This window comes from Pantherophis guttatus, chromosome 1 (genome assembly GCF_059756535.1).
Source record: "Pantherophis guttatus breed Tessera chromosome 1, ASM5975653v1, whole genome shotgun sequence".
NCBI classification, from domain to species: domain Eukaryota; kingdom Metazoa; phylum Chordata; class Lepidosauria; order Squamata; family Colubridae; genus Pantherophis; species Pantherophis guttatus.
The window spans coordinates 181934300-181956087 of NC_142063.1; the positions used below are offsets into that span (position 1 = coordinate 181934300).

Sequence of the window (21788 nt, forward strand, 5' to 3'; positions counted from 1 at the left end):
TACAAAGCAATAGAGATCAAATTTTGAATCTTTCGCAAATGGAATGGACCAGATTCAGTTTTTATTAATTTAGTCAATGTAGCTTTGAATGTATGATGAGCTCGCTCAATTATAACTTGCCCTTGGGAATTGTAAGGAATTCCATGTATCAATTGAATATTCCATTGTTGACAGAAAGAAGTAAATTCCTTACTAGTATATGCTGGACCATTGTCAGTTTTCAATTGACTTGGTCTTCCCATGACAGAAAAAGCAGAAAGACAATGAGACACTGCATCAGAAGTGCGTTCATGTCTAGAAGCAGTAACCCATAAAAAATGAGAATATGTGTCAATTGTTGCATGTAAATATGTGTATGGCTTAAAAGTAGCAAATTGTGTGACAGCCATTTGCCAAATTTGGTTGGCTTTTGTTCCTCGAGGATTTACTCCCATAGGAAAAGGAACTGCAAATTGTTGACAAGAAGTACATCCCCGAACAATATCACGAGCCTGGGAGATAGGAACAAATTGTTTAGCCAAAGATTTAGCATTTTGATGAAAATATGAATGACTAGCAACAGGATCAGAAAAAAGAATTGTGACATCTTTTAGAGTTTCATCAGCTTGTCTGTTTCCTTCAGTCAAAGAATTTTGAAAAGGAGTATGGCTCCTAATGTGCTCAACATATAAAGGAAAGACACGTTCTTCCAAAACATGTTTTAAAGATAAAAATAAAGACAAAAGATTAACATCAAGAGAAACAGAACAATATGCATAAGGAAGAGATTGCATTGCAAGAAAGACATATTTTGTATCAACAATTAAGTTAATAGGCTGATCAGAAAACAATCTCAAAGCCAAAATAACAGCTGCCAACTCAGAACGTTGGGCAGATGTCTGAGTAGAAGTAAATTTAGAAAACCATTGTTGACTATCCGTCCAAACCACAACACCACGAGTAGGTGATCCATCTGTGAACACTGTTAAAGCTTCAGGAAGAGGAGAACGAGTAAAAATAGAAGAAAATGAAAAATTTAATGTATTTGTAATAACTATTCTAGGATCTTTAGGTAACGAATATTGAATATCACCAAGATATTGAGAAAAAGCAATTTGATATGAGTCAGAAACAGTTATTAAATGCTCATGTTCAAGTTTAGTACGAGTGAAAGCAATACCATCCAAATCATGACCTATTAATTGCAAAGATCTTCGTCATGCTTTCATGATAAATTCTTCTAAGGCTTGTTGATAAGGAAAAATATTTCTAGGAGGAGAAGCAGACAGATTCAACCATTCATGAATATGAATCGTTTTTTCAGTAAAAGGAGAATAAAGACAACCAATAGGTAAAGGTGAAGTAGGAAGAATTGCTAACCATAATTTAGTAGCTATAGAGACAATTCTATCAACATATCTCAGTTTAAGTTTATTTAGAATGTTTTGAAGACATTTCTTTTGCAAAGCAGTAAGAGACACCAGATCTTCAGGATGCTTAGAACCTTTTAACAAGGAAAAGAGAGGTAACATTTCTCCTGTAGAAATTTGAAAATATGGACAAGCCCAATTGATTGTACCTAAAAGTTTTTGCCATTGGACCAAAGTATATGAAGATTGCACTTTCAGTTCAGGTAAGATAGGAATGGAAGAAGATTGTAAAACTTTAAATCCCAAATATGAATAAGGTTCAGTACGTTGTATTTTTTCAGGAGCGATGTAGAGCCCTCTGCTGGCTACAATGGTAGTCAACGCTTGTAGCACTTGTTCTTCATCAAAATCAGGACCTGCTATTAAAATATCATCCATGTAGTGGTAAACTAAAAAAGAAGGAAATTGAGCACGAAAAGGTTGCAAAGCTTGATCCACAAAATATTGACAAATAGTAGGAGAATTGAGCATACCTTGTGGTAAAACAGACCAATGATATCATTGTGTAGGTTGGCTATTATTTAAAACAGGCACAGTGAAAGCAAATTTTTCTTTATCCTGCGACTGTAAAGGAATGGTGAAAAAACAATCTTTCAAATCTACTACTAACAATTTATAAGATTGTGGGATTAAATTAGGATTAGGTAGGCCACATTGTAAAGGCCCCATCGGTTGAATGCAGTCATTTATTTTTCTCAAATCATGTAAAAAGCGCCCCCATCGGTTGAATGCAGTCGTTTATTTTTCTCAAATCATGTAAAAAGCGCCATTTACCACTTTTCTTTTTTATAACGAACACAGGAGTATTCCAGGGACTAGTGGAAGGTTCAATGTGACCAGCAGTCAATTGTTCCTGTACCAAGGAATGAAGAGCAATCAATTTTTCAGAAGATAAAGGCCACTGCTCAATCCAAACAGGTATAGAACAAAGCCATTTAAGAGGAAGTGCCATCATCTAGAATCAAATGAGCATTAAGAAGAGAAAGAAGGTCCCTGCCCCAGATATTAGTATGAATATCTAAAATGTAAGGATGTAAAGAGACAGACTTACCAGCAGAAGTTGTGATGACTATGGGATGAATGCTTTGCCAAGCAGTTGTAGACCCACCAATGCCCCACAAGGAATGATTATCACGTTTAGGCCATTGCACAGGCCACTGTAAAAGGGAGATGACAGTAACATTGGCACCTGTGTCTAGTAGACCTTGAAAAGGTTGTTTATTAAGATATAAAGTAAGAAGTGGTCTAAAAGAATTAATAGACTGAAGAAGTCCTATAGAATTAAGAGTTGAACCAAATCCAGAATTACCACGTTGTCCAGTACCTGGATTAGGTACCTTGTAAGGAAGAAAAAGAAGTTGTGCAACAGAAGATCCTTTAGGAAGAAATTGTGGAATATTAACCCAAATTTGCATAAGAATGACTCCAGTGTAATCAGAATCAATAACTTCTGGAACTATAAAACATCCTAATTTATGAGCAGAAGAGCGAGGTAAAATAATACCAACTAATCCAGAAGGGAGAGGACCAGTGTATTGAGAAGAAACAAGTTTAACTTCTAAAGGAAATTTAAAATCCAAGTCTTCTTGAGTAATTAGATTGATCCCAGAGCTACCTGTTGTGGCTGAGGAGGCACAAGAGAGGGAGGAGGAGGAAGGGGGAGAAGATTTACGTAATTCCATAAGCAGAAATAGCCTTCTTCAACTCTCGTAAAATTTGAAATGGCAAACCTTCCCATTCTGCAATCTGTTGTCCAGCTTGTGGTCCTGGTTGATATTGCACTGGACATACTGACAACAATTCAGCTAACTCTTCCCCAGAAATAGCAACATCTGCCTTACAATTTTCAACCATCTTTTGAAAAGGAGACTTTAGAACATTATTAGAAGGAGGAAGTTTCAGTTCAATGTTAGAAAGTTTCTGTTCAATGTCAGAAGAAATAGAAGGAGATTTTAAATTCTTTTGTTCAATAGCAGAAGGAACAGAAGAATCAGAAGGAGGTTTTAAAATCTCAGAAAGAGGCTTCAAAATCTTTTGTTCAATATCAATAGGAGCAGAAGGTATTTCAGTGTCAGAAGGAGCAGAAGGTATTACTATATCAGAAGAAGCAGAAGGAAATACTTCAGATTTAGAAACTTCAGCTTTAGAATCAGAAGTTAAAACTTCCTTTTCAGGCAGAGGAAGATATTTCACAGTTGTAGGAGATTGAAGAATGTCAGATTTAGAAACTTCAGCTTTAGAGTCAGAAGTCAAAGCTTCCTTTTCAGGCAGAGTGTCAGAAGGAGGTGTTAAGGAGAAGAAAGCTCCTCTTCCTTCCGACCAAACATTTCTATAGCATGTCTACATAGATGCCAAGCATGCAAAATATCTACCTCTAAACTTGTATTAGAATGCAAAACCTTGCCAACCTTTTCCCAATCTGACAATTTTAAAGAACCTCTATCAGGATAAAATGAACAAGTTAAGGCAATTTCTCGTACCAGCCGATAAAGAGCCTCCTGTGAAACAGAAAGTTCAGACTTTTTAAGAAGATAAAGTAAATCATCTACATGCTTCCTTTGTTCTTGAGAAAGTGAAGAGCCCATACTTACAGAAACCTTATAAGAGATAAGATTGAGAAGCAGCCCAAAGGCTGACGGTGCACCTGTCCTTGTCTGGACGAAATATGGGTCCCTGTTCCGGGCGCCAAATGTTGCATTCGTTTCCCGGAGGCTGAAGATGTGTGAGATGTGTGAAAGAAAAACATCCACGGATAGCAGAGTTAAGAGTAGAATCAACAGCAACTTTATTGAGCATCAGACATAGTTTATATAGTTTCTCAGTTTCTCAGTTCTCACCTACTATGCATGCTACTTTATTATTGGTTAACAAATCTCCAAGGCACAATAATTGGTTAGTAATTACATCATTGGTTTTCATGAGAAAATGCATGTATTCACACACAATGATAGCTACACAAGATACACTGAAAGCGGCAAATGTTACAGGTTATACATTGTTTCACCCTGTGTCCTTGTACATGCTAGAAACACTGCTCAAAGATGAGAATTGCTGATGTTTGCAATTTCGTGTAACTGCAGTTCCAAAAACCATACAGATGAGCATTGTAATAACCCTACAGATCACTGCATAATCTGCATTGGTTTCTGTGCATTTGGGGTACCAGGAAGGCTAATGATTCTGCAGATATGTTACCTAGCTTGGCATATTTCAGAACAATTCTGATTTCTACCTCCCAGCAATTCTTTGCAGCTAATAGGGGATTTCAATGCAAATTCTCCTCTGAAGCCAGATACTGTATATATATGTATATTATACAAACTTATAGACTGTAATATCACCTGTTTCCACATTGCGCTGTTAATAGTGAAGTTGAATCACAAAATAGGAAGGTTACTTTGTCAAAATGAAATTTAGAGAAGAGATTTGGAATCAAATATGTCTTTTGAGCACAAGTATCTTCTCAATTGTATATGTTGCTCTTATAAATTCTGTACTTCTCCTATTCATTGTAGCTGTCTCATGCTTCATCTCATAGACTCAAGAATAGAAAAAGATTTTGGCAGAGACCTTAAGCAAAAGTGAAGAAAACTTCTTTATGGCAACAAAACTGATCTCATTTTTTTCATTCCAATCCATAGACTTAAGTCAGTTTTAGTAATGATAGTAACAGTTAAAATATTTTATAAAAATATACAATATTCACTTTTACAGATGCTTTTGTAAATAGCCAGGAATGGACACTAAGTCAATCAGTCCCAGAACTAAAAGTGGTAAGTTATTTCTGAATGTGTGTACTTACTTTTCATTTAAGTTTTATTTAATGGCTTTGGGTTGTTTAGATGAAAGGAATTATTTCTTTCTTTTGTCTCTTTACACATTGTTAAACATTATTATAAAGAAAGTGCTGTGAGAAATGTTGCTGAGCTATTCCATGTCCTTAGATGTGCAATATATTAAATTTTCCTTTAAGTCAAATATACTTATGAAAATATTTATTTTGCCCAAAAGAATACTTATTAGCTATGTTTTCTTATTATTTGCTGTTTGCGGATTTCAGACCTAATGTAGAGATCTACCTCATGATGTTGACAGAATACTGAAGCTTGGAAGTACTGTGTATGTGTGTAATTACGTATAATTCTGGTTTTGTGACTTCTTTTTTTAGATTATTGTGCATGTCAGAACTTCAAATTCTAAATACATCCTTAATTCTGAATGGTATTTGTTCATCTTTCAAATAATATTTGGATTGGCTTGAGGGGTTAATGTAAGCCTCCCATTTTAAATAAGCTCCTAACAGTTTCCATAATGGAGGATTAGGCTTGTATCTTCCTCCATCTTCCCTGAGTCTTCACGCCGCCCAGTTTCAGGTCGATGTTTGGGGCTCAGGATCCCAGACAGCACCCCAGTATCCAGGGAGCTGGTTGGATTTTAAAGGAGATTTGGGCTAATGTCAGGGTTCCAAGTAACACTCCTCAACAAAAGAAAACTCCAAGGCTTGAGTTTCCTCAAAGTTCAATTTTATTAGAGATGTCATCTTGGCACATCTGGGAAAACCTGGATCTGAAAGGTTCCAGTTTTTCCCCACCCAAAGGAAAGTTCAAGTCCCTGCCCAAAACCCACAAGTCCATCACATGGTCCAATCCAAGCACCGTCCCAATTGGAGATGCCTCCCAGTTTCAGCTATCCAGGCACAGAGCAAGATGTCCTTGACTTTCTGAGAAAGGAATGTTGTTATGACTATATATCACCCTGGCTCCACACAATCCCCCCTCTCAGTTTCCCACAGTAGTAAATGTGACAGGCCTGGAGATCCAATGAAAAAAATGGTTTCCAGGCCTGACAGCTTGTTAACCTGATCCAGATAATGTTCACTCCGTATATTCTCATTTTTATATCAAAAAAATCTTTTTATTCTTGAACAATTTACTTAATTTAAAAATAGGCTATGTGAAACATTAAAGGTTAGTTGTCAATGGAGATTTATTATACAGAAGAGCACTATTAAGCCAAGTAATGTTGGACAAAATATATTAAGTATCAATAGATTTGAAAAATCATTAATTTGAGGGTTGATTAGGGGTATACTTGAATAAATTATTTCAGACATAAGTATTATTAACATATAAAAAATAGAAATGGATAGTGGTAGTTTCATACAAAATATATTTAAATGTAAAAAATGAATTTTGTTTAATGCAAGCTTTTAGGTAAATCATCATTCTTCATTATTGTTCTTCAGTTGAGCTAGGGTATACTAGACTGAATATTTGCTAAACATGCTAGAATGGATCTTTCAAAGACAAGGAAAGGCAAAGAAAAATTAAATTAAATTTTATTTTTCTCATTTTAAATATTCTGTAAAACAAAAAAGGAACAGGAATATAAGATAACATCTAAGAACAGTGTATCGCATTTAATTCTAGTTCTCATAATCTCTGCCTATTAGTAAATAACATAAATGTTTATAATCTTTCTGGAGCCAATAAAATATGATTTATTCCTCTGTGAATTTTGTATTCAGATTTTATTCATCCCTTAAGTTGTTTTAATATGTTTAAAATCCAAAGACCTCTGCCCCAACAAATTCTTCTCCTAAATTTAGGAATATATAGAAGAACCTAGCCTTGTATGTATGCGTGTACACATTGTTCTATTAGTTCCCTTTCTGCAGTATGGTGCTTGTTTTTCTCAAAAACTTAAATATTATCTCCAGTTGCAAATATTTGCCCACTTCTATCTTAGGGGGAGCTTTTGCATTTGTAAGATGTCTTAGATTCTGACTGTTGTGATAGCCTTGAAATTTAGAGAAGGGAAACTAAAACTGTGGAGGACTTTCTTCAAGCCAGTAACTGTATAGAAGTATGGATATTTGAAAAGACACCGCTGTTCTAAAGGTGTTGCTGCAGTTATTAAAAAATGCATTTGTTGCTGGCATTTAGATAGTGTCTATAGATGACTACATCTTGGTATAGCGCTTGGTATTTGTACTTGATTATAATTGATGCTCTTTATTTGTACCTTAGAGGGATGCGGTGGCTCAGTGGCTAAGATGTTGAGCTTGTTGATCGAAAGGTCGGCAGTTCAGTGGTTTGAATCCCTAGTGCCGCATAACAGGGTGAGCTCCCATTCCTTGTCCCAGCTTCTGCCAACCTAACAGTTCGAAAGCACGTAAAAAATGCAAGTAGAAAAATAGGGACCACCTTTGGTAGGAAGGTAACAGCGTCCCGTGCGCCTTTGGCGTTGCTGGCCACATGACCATGAAGACATCTTCAGATAGTGCTGGCTCTTCGGCTTTGAAACAGAGATGAGCACCGCCCCCTAGAGTCGGGAACGACTAGCACATATGTGCGAGGGGAACCTTTACCTTATTTGTACCTTTTGGGAATAAATTGATATAAATGGGGAGAAACAGGCTCCGACTCAACCCTTCCAAGACCGAGTGGCTGTGGCTGCCGGTGTCTCGATATAGCCAGCTGATACCATTGCTGTCTATTGGGGGTGAGTCATTGGCCCCCACAGAGAGGGCTCACAACTTGGGTGTCCTCCTGGACACGCGGCTGTCTTTAGAAAAGCATATGACGGCCATGGCCAGGGGAGCTTTCTATCAGGTTCGCCTGATTCGCCAGTTGTGACCCTTTCTAGATTGGGACTCCTTACGCACAGTCACTCATGCCCTCTTCACTTCCCGTCTGGACTACTGTAAGGCTCTCTACATGGGGCTCCCCTTGAGGTGCACGCGGAGGCTCCAACTGGTCCAGAATGCAGCTGTGCGGGTGATATTGGGAGCGACATGGTGCTCACATGTAACACCTCTCCTACGCGAGCTGCACTGGCTCCTGGTGGTCTTCCGAGTGCGCTTCAAGGTGTTGGTTCTTACCTTTAAAGTGCTCCATGGCTTAGGACCTGGGTACTTACGAGACCACCTTCTGCAACCAATAACCTCCCACCAACCAGCACGCTCCCACAGGGTGGGCCTCCTCAGGGTGCCATCACTAAAGCAATGTCGACTGGTGGTCCCCATGGAAAGAGCCTTTTCTGTGGGGGCAGCTACCCTTTGGAACAGATTACCCCCAGGGATACAAATAATCCCAGATCTTCGTACTTTCCGTCGTGCACTTAAGACCTTTCTATTTCACCAAGCCGGGCTGGCATAAATCTCTTCTAATTTTCCTAAATCTTTATGTTGAAAATTCTTAACCGATGAACCAAATTGGCTTAATCATCTTATATTCACATTTTATATGTATGTTATTTTAACTGTTCACCACCCTGAGTCCTTCGGGAGAAGGGCAGTATAGAAATTGAATAAATAAATAAATAAATAAATAAATAATAAAATATCTAAGAGTTTAGTATTCATATATCACAATGGATAGTTTCTATTTACTTCTGTTTGCAAATTCATTCAAGAACAAATAAAAACTAACTCATTTTATCTCTACAGGGAATTGTGGGGAATTTAGCTAGTGGTAAATCTGCTCTTGTACATCGTTATCTGACTGGGACCTATGTCCAGGAGGAATCACCAGAAGGTAAAATGACTGATAGTTTTACAAGCATGCTGTTCTTAAACCAGGGATGGACAAAGCTTCCAGACAAAACAAGTTCATGTAGATGAACAGGACCAAGATTTTAATTCCTTTCCGAGACAGAAGTTTGGTAGGAATGGTTCAAGGCAGTTAGGTGTTTCAAGCCTATGCTACACACTGTTTTATTAAATTTATTCAATACTAGTTGCTAAATCAGCTTAATAGCTTTTATTTTATTTAGTCTCTCCTTCCCCCAAAGGAAATAATGCTTCTGTTTTTCTTGAGTTTGATGCTAAATCTCAGCAGTGCAATTTGAGTGGTCTTTAATTGTTGGGAGACTGTATTTAGCCTGTTGATTATGGTTTGTCCACCCTTGTTTTAACATTTACAGTGGGTGTTAATAATAGTACTCTACTAGCAACCATTCATTTAGTGACCATTCAAAGTGCACTAGAAAAATTGACTTATGACCTATTTTCACACTTATAACTGTTGTAGCATCCCTCTGGTCATATCATCAAAATTTGGATGCGTGGTAAAAGGCATGTATTTATGATTGCAGTGACTTGGGGTCATGTGATCACCTTTTGCGACTTTCTGACAAGCAAAGTCAATGAGGAAGCCACATTCACTGAACCATTTTACTAATTTAACAACTACAGTGATTCACTTAACTGTGGCAAGGAAGGGCATAAAATGGGGTAAAACTTATTTAACAATTGTTTTGCTTAGTAACATAAATTTTGGGCTTAATTGTGGTCATAAATTGAGGTTGCTTGTATGAAATATTACCGTACAAAATAGAGGTAGTTCTTGATTTACAACAGTTCATTTAGTGACCATTTGAATTTACAATGAAAGAAAAGTGACTTATGACCATTTTTCACACTTAGGACCATTTGCAGCATCACGTGCACCATGATCAGGTGCACCATGGTCACATGATCAAAATTCAGACATTTGGCAACTGACTCATAGTTATGACTGTTGCAGTGTCTCAGGATCATATAGTCACCTTTTGCTACCTTCTGACAAACAAAGTCAATGGAGAAGCCACATTCACTTAACAACCGTGTTGTTAACTTAACTGCAATGATTCACTTAATAACTGTGGCAGGAAAGGATGTAAGATGGGGCAAAACTCACTTAACAACTGTCTCACTTAGCAACAGAAATTTTGGGTTCAATTATGGTTGTAAGTTGAAGACTACCTCTATATATGTACACATAAATTGAACATGCATTTCCTATGCTTATCTGTTTGTATTCTTAAAGAGATCAGACTCATAATACACTTTGTTAGGATGTGGTTTGAGCCTAACAAGTTGTCCAGACAATATATGTGTTCTGTGACTTTAATATGAATATCTATTGTGTAACTTTTTTTTTTAATTTTGATTTATATGCCGCCCTTCTCCGGAGACTCAGGGCGGCTTACAATGCGCTAAGCAATAGCCTTCATCCTTTTGTATATTTTGTATATTTATACAAAGTCAGCTTATTGCCCCCAAAACTGGGTCCTCAATTTACCTACCTTAGAAAGGATGGAAGGCTGAGTCAACCTTGAGCTGGCGAGATTCGAACCTGCAGTAATTGCAGGCAGCTGGTCTTAATAACAGGGTGCTTTAGACCACTGTACTACCAAGGCTACTAAGCAACTTTAAGGCTTTAATGCTGAGTCATGCTGTAATTAGGTAATGACTAGTTGTGAGAGTATTTAAGCAAGGTATTGTAACGTGTTCAGTTGCTGCTATGATATGCTGCCATTGTGTATGAAGATGATGTGATATGCTACCAGAGTATGATAAGCTACCATAGTGTGAGGAGTGCTATCCATTGTGCTATCATCGTTGGATGGATGCTACCATCGTGGTTTGTGAACCAGAGTGAGTTTGTTATTCTAACCAACTACTGTTTGTTGGGTAAGAAGATTCTGTAACTACTGGACTGATTTAACTGACAAAGACTTGGAATTTGTTTAAAGACTATGAGACTGTTTTTCTACTATAAAGTAAGTTTTTGATAAACCAGTTTGCATAACTCTTATTCATTGCTCTCACCAACGTTTCCTTGTGCATTTACTCTGCTGGTTGGTAACACAGCACCAATATCCTTAACACACTTTGTTTCATATAATGCATCTTGATATATAAGGTTTTAAAACTATCAGAGCCAAATAGAACACATGGTCGTTTGCAATGACTCTCAGAGATTTGAAGCTGTGAGAACATTTAGAATTTTGAAAGCATCTCAGAGAAAGTCTCTGCAATAGTCTGTTTTTGGAGAGGTGGCCTTGATTATCCATAAAATGGTAGATAGATCCAGTTTGTGGGATAGAAGGCACAGTTAGAAATAGAGCACTTAGCTTCAGCCACCAAAATGAGGGCTTAATGGGGCCTGCAGTTTTCCCTTAAATTTTTGCTACCATATATGATATTTTCCAATATTTATTTGTTTAATAGAAATAATTTTAAGAAAAAGTCAGATGGGTTAGTGAATCTGGTAAGTACCATAAGAGGTATCTAGAAATCCATTGATGTCTTCAGACATTATTTTGCCTACCTCTCTATACTGTATATGCCTATATATTCTTCCAGCCAAAACCGATGTCTAATTTTACTTATTTACAGCCATGTGAGCAGTAAATTCTTCTGATACAGAATTTTTCTCTAAACTAGTCATTTTATCAGTACCATTTATAATTCTATTGCAAAATGTAAGCACTATAATCTTATATATATTCCTTAATATTTGACATTATGAAACATTCAAAAATATATTTTGCATGTAGCTTCTTCCCTTACTTAGGTTAGGATATCCAGTTAGGTTTCTAACTCTAAACTTTTAGATATACAGATATGTAATTTATTTTTTTTGCAGTTAATGAATATAGGTTGGAGTAAGAACCATAGTAACATTTATTTCAGGTGATAATAATTAAAATTAACATCTTGATTATTTGTATTTGTTCTCCTTATAAACTTTTAAATCCACCTGAGACTGAATTTCTGGTTCCTTTTTTTCCTTACTGGCTGTTCCATTCTTTGCAGATATGGATGCAGGTAACTATATGTCCTCTTCATAGCCGCTCTTGTTTTGAAGACAGGAAGCAAAACTTTTAATTATTAATTATTTTCCTTTGTGTACCATTTTGTTTTCCATTTAATTTTAAATTAAGAATACATTTCACTGTTGTCACATGCTGTAGATCTCTTAACAGTAGTTATGTATAGATCATGTGTCTGTAGTAATATTTGTTGAAATTACCGTTTTTAGGGTGCTCTTTTAGTTCGTTTGCTAACAATATTTGGGGGTAGTAACAAATAGCATTTGATTTTAATTTAGAGGCAATGTTTTATTCTGTCTTTCTAATCATGAAACCTCATGAGAATGAAATCAGTGGGATCGGAGAAGAATACAAGTGTTGAATAAAGTTTAATGTTTATTAGTGGCTTCTGCTGTTTAAGGTTGCTGTGCCACAAGCAATTCATATACGCTTGAAATAATTTTGTTGATGTATTACATATTATTAAAACAGTTGTGCATGGAAGAAAATGAAATACAAGTAAAATTTACCACAAAAAAACTGAGACCACTGTAGCAGGTCAACCAGTTTAATATAGGTAGTCCTTGGTTAAAATTAGAACCAGAATTGCCTTAGCTAAGTGATGCTACTTAAAGCATGACTAACGTGACAACACTGCTTAGTAACAGCAATTCCCACATTATTGGTTGTCATCATTAAACAAATGACTGCTAGTTGTTAAGCAAGAATATCATATGATTGTCATTTGCATCTGCTGCTGGCTTCCCCATTGACTTTACCAGTGGGAAGTTTGCAAAGGTGATCATATGAGACTGCGATGTAATCACAAACTGGGTGCTGAGTGCCTGGATTGCTGTCATATCACCACAGCAGCTAGAATTCCAAGGACTGATTATGAGTACTACTTGTTCAATACTGTCATAAATTTGAATAGTCATTGAGTGAGTAATCATTAAATGAGAACCATCTGTACATAAGACTATATTGTAGGCTGAATAAAATTGGTAAAATTGATGTCCAGTTTTATATTATGCAGCCTGCAATTTTATATGGTATAGTCCCTGACAAAATTGATCGTACTTTGTATCTATTTGGAAATACTTCTGTTAGAAATATGTTAGAAATACACCAATAACACCTAAATATTTCACATGACAGATAATTATTTTAAGCCTTCAGATCCTTATGTTATCAGATACACCATGAAAAGTGCGGAAATGATTGATAGTGATTTAGTATAATTAGAATATATAAATTTGATTTTGAATATTCTGTGTTAAGGAAATGTTGAGGGAAAGAGCTTTGAATTGCAAGGAATGATATTCCACTTGCACTGGAAATCATTCTGTAAGTTATTGCAACAGTGCAGAGCTGCTGACTGAAGCAATAATGTTTCTTGAACTGGAGGCAATGATTTTGGCTGAAGCAGGACATAGAAAAATATTATATATTCTTTACCATAACAATAATCTTATTCTTTCCATTTAACAAATTTACTCTATGTGGATTTGAGAAAATATGTTTTCTATGTTTTGTATATTTCATATATTGAAAGCATATGATGAAGTTAATAGTCTTGAATTATGAATTATTTTGTGAATATGGAGTTAAAAGTTGGATAGTAAATCAACAATTGAGACATTTATTTGTTCATTTATACATGCATTACATTTATAGCCTCCTGCAATCCAAATCAATTATAGGTGATTTATATCTAGTAATAGTAATCCTTTATCTTAGTCAGTGACTTGCAAAATTTGTATTTAATGTTAAAATTAAAACCTATCCCATTATGCCAATAGTTTAAGCTGTCAACTGTCCAGTCCACCAATTGCTTCTGTTCATTTTGTTTGAGAAAACAGCTAGCCATGCTCCGTGTCCTGGAAACTTCCAGAGATGCCTCGGTTGCTTAGATACTATCCACCACCTTTCCATTCCATTCCATTCTTCCACTGCCTTTCTTTTTTATCAAGCTGTGAGCAAAGGGGAAAATGTAGGTGAAAGGGCGAATCAGTCTCTTCCGGAAGAAGAGTAAACCTGGAATAGAAGTAAACATATATACACGTTATTACTTACAAACCAACTGCTCCTACCTTCCCTATTGGAGCCATTGAGGATACTCAATGTGAAACTTCTTAATTAACGCAGTCCTAACATCTGAGGCAGCCAGCCATTCAGCGCCTGTTAATGGGTGGCCTTTCCACCGTATTAGGTATTGTAACTTTCCCTTATAATATCTGGAATCAAGAATCTTTTTGATCTTGTAATGCTCCTCTCCTCCCCTCTTTACTAGGATGGGGTGAGGAGGTGGTTCTTTGACTAGCCTCAAACCAGATCCCCAAAAAGGTTTTAAAAGGCTGCAATGAAATACCGAATGAACTCGCCTGAGGCTTCTTGGCAACTTCAGCTCCACTGTCACCAAATTTACAATCCGGATGATTTGGAAAGGTCCTATGTATTTGGGACTTAAATTTTTTGCAAAGTTGCCTCAGGTTTAGGTATTTGCTGGACAAATACACCTTATTTCCCACTCTAAACTCTCGCTAGGGGGCTCTCTTCCAATCTGCTTGCTGTTTTTGACATTCCCTAGCCTTATTCAGTGCCTTATGCACAGTGGGCAACTTAGCTTTTAATTTATCCATCAAATCAGCTAATGACTAATATATATATAATTATTATAAATTATATAATATATATAATAATTTTAGAAATGAACCATGGCTTAAAACCGGTGTCATCAAAAGAACTTTGGCTTCCTAGACCATAGTCTTTATTATTTATGGGCCAAAAATTTTGGTTATAATATAGAGTTAGATAAATGGCAGAAATTGTGGGATAGGAATTATAAATTAGCAATGTCAACTGCATATTTATTTATTTATTTATTTATTATATTTCTATACCGCCTTTCTCCCATAGGACTCAAGGCAGTGTACAGTCAAGAAAAATATAGACACACAAACATCATAAAATTGCTAATTAAAATTATTACTTAGTTTGGTCAATTAAATAAAACCCAGAATTAGATAACATTTAAAAAATCATTCACATGTTCGTATGTTTAGCCCCGCCTGTTGGAACATCAGGGTCTTGAGGGCACGGCGGAAAGCACGGAGATCAGGGATATTCCATATCTCCGGGGGCAGTTCATTCCAAAGGGTTGGAGCCCCCACAGAGAAGGCCCTCCCCCTGGGAGCCGCCAGTCGACATAATTTGACTGACGGTACCCTGAGTAGTCCCTCCCTGTGAGAACGAACTGGTCGGTGGGAGGCTATTGGTGGCAAAATACGGTCTTGTAGGTACCCAGGTCCTAAGCCATGGAGCGCTTTAAAGGTGATAACTAACACCTTGAATCACACCCGGAAGACCACCGGGAGCCAGTGCAGCTCGCGTAGGAGAGGTGTTACATGGGCATAACGAGCTGCGCCCATAATCACCCGCACGGCTACGTTCTGGACCAGTTGGAGCCTCCGGGTGCTTTTCAAGGGGAGCCCCATGTAGAGAGCATTACAGTAGTCCATACGGGAGGTAACTAGGGCATGAGTGACCGTGCGCAAGGCGTCCCGATCCAGAAAGGGACACAACTGGCGGATCAGGCGAACCTGATAAAAGGCACCCCTGGCCACGGCTGTCAAATGATCTTCTAAAGATAACCGTGAATCCAGGAGGACACCCAAGTTGCGGGCCCTCTCTGTGGGAAGCAAGATCTCATCCCCTATTGTCAGTGATGGTACCACCTGACTATACCGGGACGCGGGAAGCCACAGCCACTCGGTCTTGGAGGGGTTGAGTCTGAGCTTGTTTCTCCCCATCCAGATCCGCACGGCCTCCAGGCAACGGGACATCACAGCAAGGGCATCATTGGGGTGGTCTGGGGTGGAGATGTATAGCTGTGTGTCATCAGCATACTGATGAACATTCACCCCAAAACCACGGATGATCTCGCCTAGCGGTTTTACATAAATGTTGAATAGAAGGGGTGAGAGGACTGACCCTTGTGGCACCCCACAAATAAGGTGCCTTGAGGTCAACCTCTGCCCCCCTGCCAACACAAACTGTGAACGGTCAGAGAGGAAGGAGGAGAACCACCGAAGCACGGTGCCCCCTATTCCTAACCCCTCCAGCCGGTGCAGTAAGATACCATGGTCGATGGTATCAAAAGCCGCTGAGAGATCTAATAGGACCAGGATAGAGGAGCAACCTCTGTCCCAAGCCCTCCAGAGATCATCCACCAATGCGACCAATGCCGTTTCCATGCTGTATCGTGACCTGAAGCCTGACTGGAACGGATCCAGATAGACAACTTCATCCAGGTATCGGGGTAGTTGTCGCGCCACCACACTCTTAACAACCTTCGCAACAAAGCGAAGATTGGAGACTGGACGATAATTTGATAATATAGCTGGGTCCAGGAAAGGCTTCTTGAGGAGGGGCTTCACAACCGCCTCTTTCAAGGCAGCGGGAAAGACACCCTCACTCAGAGAAGCATTTATAATCCCCTGGAGCCAGCCTCGTGTAACCTCCCGGGAGGCCAGTACCAACCAGGAGGGACACGGGTCCAATAAACATGTGGCAGCGTTAAGCTTGCCCAGAATCCTGTCCACGTCATCAGGAGCCACAGAGTCAAACTCTTCCCAGATAACGCTCTCAAGACCTGCCCCCGTCTCCTCCCCTGGATCTACCCAATTGGAGTCCAGGCCTTCCCGAATCTGAACGACTTTATCATGCAGGAATTGTACAAAAAACTCAGCTCGACCCTTTTAAGGGATCTTCCCGTACCCCCACCTGAAGTAGGGAGCGGGTAACCCTAAACAGCGCAGCTGGGCGGTTCTCAGCAGATGCAATAAGAGCGGAGAAGTAGCTAGACTTCGCCGCTCTTATCGCCACTAGGTAGGTCTTAATATAAGATCTCACCTGTGTTCGGTCAGATTCAGATCGGGAATTCCAGGCGGGAAGTGACGAGGGCATGAGTGACCGTGCGTAAGGAGTCCCGATCCAGAAAGGGACGCAACTGGCGGATCAGGCGAACCTGATAGAAAGTCCTTCCGGCCACAGCCGTCAAGTGCTCTTCTAAAGATAGCTGTGAATCCAGGAGGACGCCCAAGTTGCGAGCCCTCTCCGTGGGGGCCAATGACTCTCCCCCAATAGTTAGTGATGGCTCCAACTGACTATATCGGGATGCCGGAAACCACAGCCACTCAGTCTTGGAGGGGTTGAGCCTGAGTCTGTTTCTCCCCATCCAGATCCGCATGGCCTCCAGGCACCGGGACATCACTTCAAGGGCATCATTGGGGTGGTCCGGGGTGGAGATGTACAGCTGAGTATCATCAGCGTACTGATGGTACTTCACCCCGAAACCACGGATGATCTCACCCAGTGGCTTCACATAAATGTTGAACAGAAGGGGCGAGAGGACCGACCCCTGTGGCACCCCACATATAAGGCTCCTCGGGGTCGACCTCTGCCCCCCTGCCAACACAGACTGCGACCGGTCGGAGAGAAAGGAGGAGAACCACCGCAGCACGGTGCCCCCCACCCCCAGCTCTTCCAACCAGTGCAGCATGATACCATGATTGATGGTATCAAAAGCTGCTGAGAGATCTAATAGGACCAGGACAGAGGAACAACCCCTGTCCAAGCCCTCCAGAGATCATCAACCAACGCGACCAATGCCGTTTCCGTGCTGTATCCAGGCCTGAAGCCCGACTGGAACGGATCCAGATAAAAGGAGGCATGGGGTAAGTAGAACAGCGCACAAGGGGGTGGGTGATAAGTTGTGGCGCACGATCTTCAGAGCCTTTTTTTTTTTTTTACTTTTACAACCTATTCACCAAATAGGTTGTAAAAAATGCTTTTAAAAAGTAAAATAAAAAAGGCTCTGACAATTATGTGGCACAACTGTGATTGTCGGAGCCTTTTTAAAAAAAAATGTAAAGCATTTTTTACTACTGGTTCTGGAGAACTGGTAGTAAAAAATGTCTAAAAAGTAAAAAAAAGAGGATAATCAGCTGAGTGACGCGCGAGCTTCGGAACTTTTTTCTTACTTTTTAAAGTATTTTTTACTAACAGTTCTCCAGAACCGGTTGTAAAAAAATACTAAAAAAATAAAAAAATAGTTCCGACGATTGCATGTTGCTCAGCTGATCCTCGGAACTTTTTTTTTTTTTTTTTTTTTACATTTTTTACTACCGGATCGGCAAACCAGTAGCCTTTTACTAGTAGTTCGCGTGAACCGGTAGCATTTCACCCCTGCTATTAATACTATTTCTCAAAAACAATTGTACTCAGACAACACTGTTCATATAGATATTGAATTTTTATGTTTAATATTAAAAAATAAACAAAATAATAATAGATGAAGGGCTATTGGCAAGGGATTGAATGCACCTCACAAGAACTGAAAACAATATATTTGGAAAATGACTGGCTCATCTTATCAGAAGGGCTTTAAACTAAAATTGGGGGAGGGCAATCTTCAAAGCTATAGAAGCTAATTCCAAGCAAAACTCACTAGATAACCAATCACATAAAGAGGAAGGGAATAAAGAGAAAGAAGAAATAAAAAAAGAGAAAAACATACTGAAATAGAGAGTGATGGAAATAATGGAAATCCCAGTTACAAAGGAGATATAAGAAACATACCCAAGACTGTAAAGGACTCAAATGCCTATACACTAATGCTCAAAGTTTAGGGAACAAACAGGATGAACTTGAAGTATTAGTACATGAAGGCAGATATCATATAGTTGCCATTACTGAAACTTGGTGGGATGAAACTCATGACTGGAATGTACTGAGGGAAGGATACAAACTATTCAAAAGAAACAGACCTAACAAAAGAGGAGGTGGTAAAAGATCACTACATCCCTACAGAAATAGACAAAACCAAGGATGAAAACCTCCTAGAATCCATATGGGTCAATATAAAAGGGGGAAGAATGACATTGTTATAGGTGTATACTACAGATACCCAACCAAGCAGAAGAAATAAATGAACTCTTTGCTAATCAATTAACAAATGTACATAGGAAATATGCAGTAGTAGTAGTATTGGGAGTAGTAATGGGAGACTTTAACTACCCTGACATCAACTGGGAGACAAACTCTGCAGAAGTGGGAGATCGAACAGATTCTAACCAATTTAGCTGACAGCTTTGTCATTCAAAAGGTAGAGGGGGAACTAGAGAAAAAACTATACTGGACCTAATTCTCACTAATAGAGACAAAGTGATAGAGGGAATTGAAGTTGCCGGAACCTTGGGCAAGGGTGACTATGTTATACTGGAATTGAGTATAATGCAAACACAAGCAATAGAATATAATGCAACCAATTATATTTCAATTTATATTCCAACTTATATTTCAAAAGAGCTGATTTTAACAAACTCAGAGACAGCCTAAGCAAAATTTCATGGATAAAAATCCTAAAGGGGAAAACAACCCAAGAAGCATGGGAAACACTGAAAAATATGATCATAAAAGCCCAGTCCAACACAATTCCACTAAAAAAGAAAAACAAGAAATCCAAGAAGAATGGTTGCACAAAGATCTCTCTGATAAATGGAAAGATAGAAAGGATAAATACAAAAAATGGATAGAGGGACATTTAATTAAGGCTGATTATCAGCAGATAGCCAGAAAATGGAAAGCTAAAGTCAGGAAAGCAAAGGCTCAGAATGAACAAAGACTCACAACAAAAGTCAAAGATAATAATAAAAAAATTCTTTCAACATATTAATAAGAAGAAAAAAAGTCAAGGAAACAGTCCACTAAAGAGAGAAGATATCAAGGAAGTAACAGGCAGAAGAGAGAAAGCAGAGCTGCTTAACTCATTCTTTGTGTCAGTCTTCACACAAAAAGAAACTATAGTTCAACTTACCAAAAACATAACTGTAAAAGAAGACTAGAAATAAAAATTAAAATAAGCAAGAAAATGATAAGAGAACACTTGTCTGACCTTGATGAAATGGAGACCTGATGGATTACATCCCAGAGTTTTGAAGGAGCTGGCAGATGTTATCTCAGAACCATTGTATCATATCTTTACTTTTTTTTTGAGCATTGGGGAACTACCTGTTCAGCTACGGACCTCAAAGAATGCAGTACACACAATTTATTTTATTTTTTTATTTTATTTTATTTTATTTTATTTTATTTTATTTTATTATTTTATTTTATTTTATTTTATTTTATTTTATTTTATTATTTTATTTTATTTTATTTTATTTTATTTTATTTTATTTTATTTTATTATTTTATTTTATTTTATTTTATTTTATTTTATTTTATTATTTTTTATTTTATTTATTTATTTTATTTTATTTTATTTATTTTATTTTATTTTATTTTATTTTATTTTATTTTATTATTTTATTATTTTATTTTATTATTTTATTATTTTATTATTTTATTATTTTATTTTATTTTATTTTATTAATTTTATTTTATTTATTAGATTTATATACCGCCCTATCTTTACATTTTTTACATCATATCTTTACATTTTTTTTATTTTATATATTTTTTTTATTTTATTTTATTTTTATAAAATAAATTATTTTATTTTATTTTATTTTATTTCATTTTATTTTATTTTATTAATTTTATTTTATTTATTAGATTTATATACCGCCCTACTCCCGAAGGACTAAGGGTGGTGAACAGCCAAAAAATAAAACACATAGATTACAAAATTTTATTATTTTATTTTTTTATTTTATTTTATTTTATTTTATTTTATTTTATTTTATTTTATTTTATTTTATTTTATTTTATTTTATTTTATTTTATTTTATTTTATTATTTTATTTTATTATTTTATTTATTTTATTATTTTATTTTATTTTATTTTAATTTATTATTTTATTTTATTTTATTTTATTTTTATTTTATTTTATTTTATTTTATTTTATTATTTTATTTTATTATTTTATTTTATTTTATTTTATTTTATTTTATTTTATTAATTTTATTTTATTTATTAGATTTATATACTGCCCTACTCCCGAAGGACTCAGGGCGGTGAACAGCCAAAAAATAAAACACATAGATTACAAAATTTAAAAAACAGTATAAAACCACATTAAATAATTTGGCCCGGGACAAATTAAAAACACCCCCAATGGTTAAGACAAATTTAAAATTTACCATTTAAAAAGGGAAAGTTAGGCCAGGCCAGCCTGTTGAAATAGAAAGGTCTTGAGGGCGCAGTGGAAGGTGCGTAGATCTGGGATCCTCCGTATCTCCGGGGGGAGCTCATTCCAGATAGCAGGTGCCCCCACAGAGAAGGCTCTCCCCCTGGGGGCTGCCAGTTGATACTGTTTGGCCAACGGCACCCTGAGGAGCCCTTCTCTATGAAGCGTACTGGCCGGTGAGAGGCTACTGGTGGCAGCAGGCGGTCCCGTAAGTATCCAGGTCCTAAGCCAACAAACTCTATACGAAGCTTATTTTACTCAAATAACTTAGTCTTTATTATTCAAATGAACTATCTTAACAGCCTACCAGAATTCTAAGATAAGGTAATCATAGTCTTACTAGAGGTGGCAGAAAGCCCAGAAGCAATTTTGCAGACATGAAGGAGAGTGAACTCAAGTTGTTCTCTTGTAGAGCGGCGTTCCATCTTAAATAGGCTAAGGGAGTGGCCAATTAGCCCCAAGCCTTACTCTCAGGAAGACCTCCTCCTGAGGAGCCACTCCTGCCTTTTGGCAGCTCTGCGCGCCCGTGCATTGAGAAGAGGTTCCTCCTCTTCTTTTCATTCGTCCTCTTCATTTAAAGGAGCTTCTGGAGGTTCTGGAGGCT

General features: G+C 37.5%; 1 protein-coding gene across 1 annotated transcript in view; it reads left to right on the forward strand.

The window, feature by feature from the left end:
* The window catches only part of LOC148116651 (arf-GAP with GTPase, ANK repeat and PH domain-containing protein 1-like), a 1231127-nt gene that overhangs the window by 57862 nt on the left and 1151477 nt on the right, over nucleotides 1-21788 (forward strand). Inside the window, 2 exon segments of the mRNA XM_087887143.1 lie at nucleotides 5124-5182; nucleotides 8860-8947. Coding sequence (XP_087743269.1) covers nucleotides 5124-5182; nucleotides 8860-8947 — 147 coding nt within the window.